The 3,005-nt window shown below is 57.4% G+C and overlaps 1 protein-coding gene across 1 annotated transcript; it reads left to right on the top strand.

Moving 5' to 3' along the window:
• The first annotated feature begins 332 nt into the window (after window positions 1-332).
• Window positions 333-1,685, top strand: LOC306777998 (uncharacterized protein). The gene is made up of 2 exons (XM_079269320.1): window positions 333-1,445; window positions 1,594-1,685. The coding sequence occupies exons 1-2, from the start codon at window positions 351-353 to the stop codon at window positions 1,603-1,605; spliced, it is 1,107 nt and encodes a 368-aa protein (XP_079125446.1). The 5' UTR covers window positions 333-350; the 3' UTR covers window positions 1,606-1,685.
• Window positions 1,686-3,005: the final 1,320 nt, after the last annotated feature.

The raw sequence follows: 3,005 nt of genomic DNA, 5'->3' as shown, positions 1-3,005 counted from the left end.
AAACGGCAGCTGACGATGTTGAAGTTTTTTTTCAAATATTCCAGACAACGGCACTCCGGGAAAAATGGCCCGAAGAGCACTGGGCAGAGTTAATAGCCCCCTTTTTGATCAATGAAACGCAAGTAACGTATCAGGACTTAGAGCGCGCTGGAAAAGTTGACTTCCGGGTTTTGAAAGCGGAAGCGTTACAGCGATGCGGGGTCACGCTGTTCTTAAAGGCACAGCGATTTCATGAATGGTCATATGACGCCTCACTTTCTCCGCGAGCCCAGATGCATGAGATCAAAAGGATTACGACGGCCTGGCTACACGCAGAGCCAACAGAGGTGTCGCCCACCGATCGCGTGGTCATGGACAAATACATCAGATCACTCCCGTATGAGGCAAAAAAATTGGCAGGCCAGAGAAACCCCCGCAACATCGAGGACCTGGTGGAAATAATGGAGGGTTACCAAGCAGCACAAGCTTTAGTGCGTGGGGGAAGAAACCAGACATTAGAGGGGCCCACCCGCAAAGGAAAAATTAAAACTGAGGAAAATAAATATGTGTCTCCCTCCTTCCCCCCAGGCTTTCCCCGACGTCGGCCGGCGTTTGGACAGGAAGAGAGGAGGTGCTACAACTGCGGCGAGATCGGGCACATCGCCTGGGAATGCCCTCACCGCCAGGACGCACCCATGCCCACGGCCAGTGAGGGGAGTCGCCCATGCGGCTTGATTACCGGATGCTGGGCCACTCACGAGGACCACATGCCCCTCACCCCTGTCAAAGTCAACGGCCGCGACGCCTCAGCGATGGTGGACTCCGGGAGCGCCATTACATTGGTGAGACCCACGTATGCTCAGTACCCGCTCCTAACAGGCACCCGAGCGGTCACGTGCATCCATGGGGAGACCCGCGAATACCCCACCACCGCCCTAGAGATCTACACGACAAGGGGTAGATACATCGGCACTGCAGGAGTCGTGGAAGGACTCCCCGTAGAGGTGCTCGTCGGCCGAGACCTGCCCGTGTTCCAGGAGCTTTGGCGCAGCCTGGTGGTGAAACCAGGTACGACCCCTCCCCGAAAGTACAAAAAAAAAGCCATCTGTGGGCTGGGGGAGGAGATCTCCACCGATCCCCTATCGGAAGGAGTCGCCAGTGCCGTGGCCCGGGCGTTGGTGGAGGCCACCCAACCCAACCCCGATGACGTCTATGCCACAGCCATCGAGAACGACGGACCCTCCAGCCCCAGTGAGCCCGAAGGAGAGGCGCCGCCCATCCCCGAGGAAGCAGATACCCCCTCCCTCGACGAAGAGGAGCTGGCCGGGCTGTTTCCCCAGGACCCGGAGGAGCCCATCTTACCCGGGCCCCTCACAGGGAGGTTTGGGACGGCCCAGTTGGAGGACCCCAACCTAGCCAACGCCCTTCGGCAGGTGGCCGCCGTAGACGGACGACCACTGGACGGGGTAAGAGACCTCCCTCCCACACATTTTTCCATATATAACGGGCTCCTATACCAGGTAGTAATGAGGGACGGGGCCCCCCTCAGGTTGTTACTGGTGCCACGTCCTTTTATACCCTCTGTCCTACAGTTAGCCCACTCCCATCTCCTAGGTGCCCATCTAGGAGTGGAGAAAACCCTGGAAAGGGTGAGGGCCAGGTTCCACTGGCCCGGAATAAAAAAGGCCGTCGAAGATTACTGCCGGAGCTGCCCCGAATGTCAACAAGTGGCCCCACAACCCCATCACAGAAACCCGCTGGTGCCCCTGCCGATCATCACCGTCCCCTTCAGCAGGATCGGGATGGACCTAGTGGGGCCACTACCCAAGACCAACAGGGGACACAGGTACATCCTGGTTATTGTTGATTACGCCACCCGGTATCCCGAAGCCATCCCCCTACGCTCTATGGCCACCAAGGGCATAGCCAGGGAGCTGGTGATGTTGTTTTCCAGGGTCGGAATACCGGAGGAGATTCTCACCGACCAAGGGACCCCGTTCATGTCTAGGATCATGAAGGACCTGTGTGGCATGCTGAAGGTGACACAACTGAGGACGTCGGTGTATCACCCCCAAACGGACGGCCTAGTAGAGAGATTCAACCAGACACTAAAAAAAATGCTGAAAAAGACCATGGACCAGGACGGTAAGAATTGGGACCAACTGCTGCCATTCCTGATGTTCTCCATCAGAGAGGTGCCCCAGGCGTCTACAGGATTCTCACCCTTCGAGCTCCTGTACGGTCGCCGACCCCGGGGACTACTCGACCTGGCCAAGGAAGCCTGGGAACACCAACCCTCCCCCTACCGCACCATGGTGGACCACGTCGAGGAGATGAGGGTGAGGATGGCATCACTCTGGCCCATAGTCCGAGAACACATGGCCGAGGCACAGGCGGCCCAAGCCCGCGTGTACAACCGGGGAACACAACCCCGAGTGTTTAACCCAGGGGATCGGGTGTTGGTCCTGGTGCCCACGGCGGAATGTAAGTTTTTAGCCCGATGGAGGGGACCGTATGAAGTGATGGAAAGATTGGGGCCGGTAAACTACCGAGTCAGGCAACCAGGTCGAAGGCACCCAACGAAGATTTATCATGTTAACCTTCTCAAGAAATGGGTGAGTAGGGATGCCATGCTCTGTTTCTCTCTCTCTACACCCCCAGGAAAAACAGAGCCAGTCGAGGTACCCGTGGGAGAAGAGTTGACCCCCCGGCAGAAGCAGGACGTCCGGGAAATGGTGGATCGGTTCCGAGACGTGTTCTCCCCGGACCCCGGATACACCACACTGGTGCAACACCGGATAATCACCGAGCCCGGGAAGAAGGTAAAACTAAGGCCGTACCGCATCCCCGAAGCCCGCCGGGGGGCGATAGAGCGAGAGGTACAGAGTATGCTGGAGGCAGACATCATCGAACCCTCGACTAGCGAGTGGTGCAGCCCTATAGTGTTGGTTCCGAAACCAGATGGCTCAGTCAGATTCTGCAATGATTTTAGACAGCTCAACGCCATCTCAAAATTTGATGCCTAC

Source organism: Melanostigma gelatinosum (assembly GCF_949748355.1).
Source record: "Melanostigma gelatinosum genome assembly, chromosome: 5".
Taxonomy (NCBI): domain Eukaryota; kingdom Metazoa; phylum Chordata; class Actinopteri; order Perciformes; family Zoarcidae; genus Melanostigma; species Melanostigma gelatinosum.
The sequence above is the reverse complement of the archived record's forward strand: the minus strand, read 5'-3'. Positions and strand labels throughout refer to the sequence as shown.

Bases quoted from the DNA above. Each gene is read 5' to 3' on its own strand.
- LOC306777998 (XM_079269320.1), top strand. From the start codon at position 351: ATGGACAAATACATCAGATCACTCCCGTATGAGGCAAAAAAATTGGCA.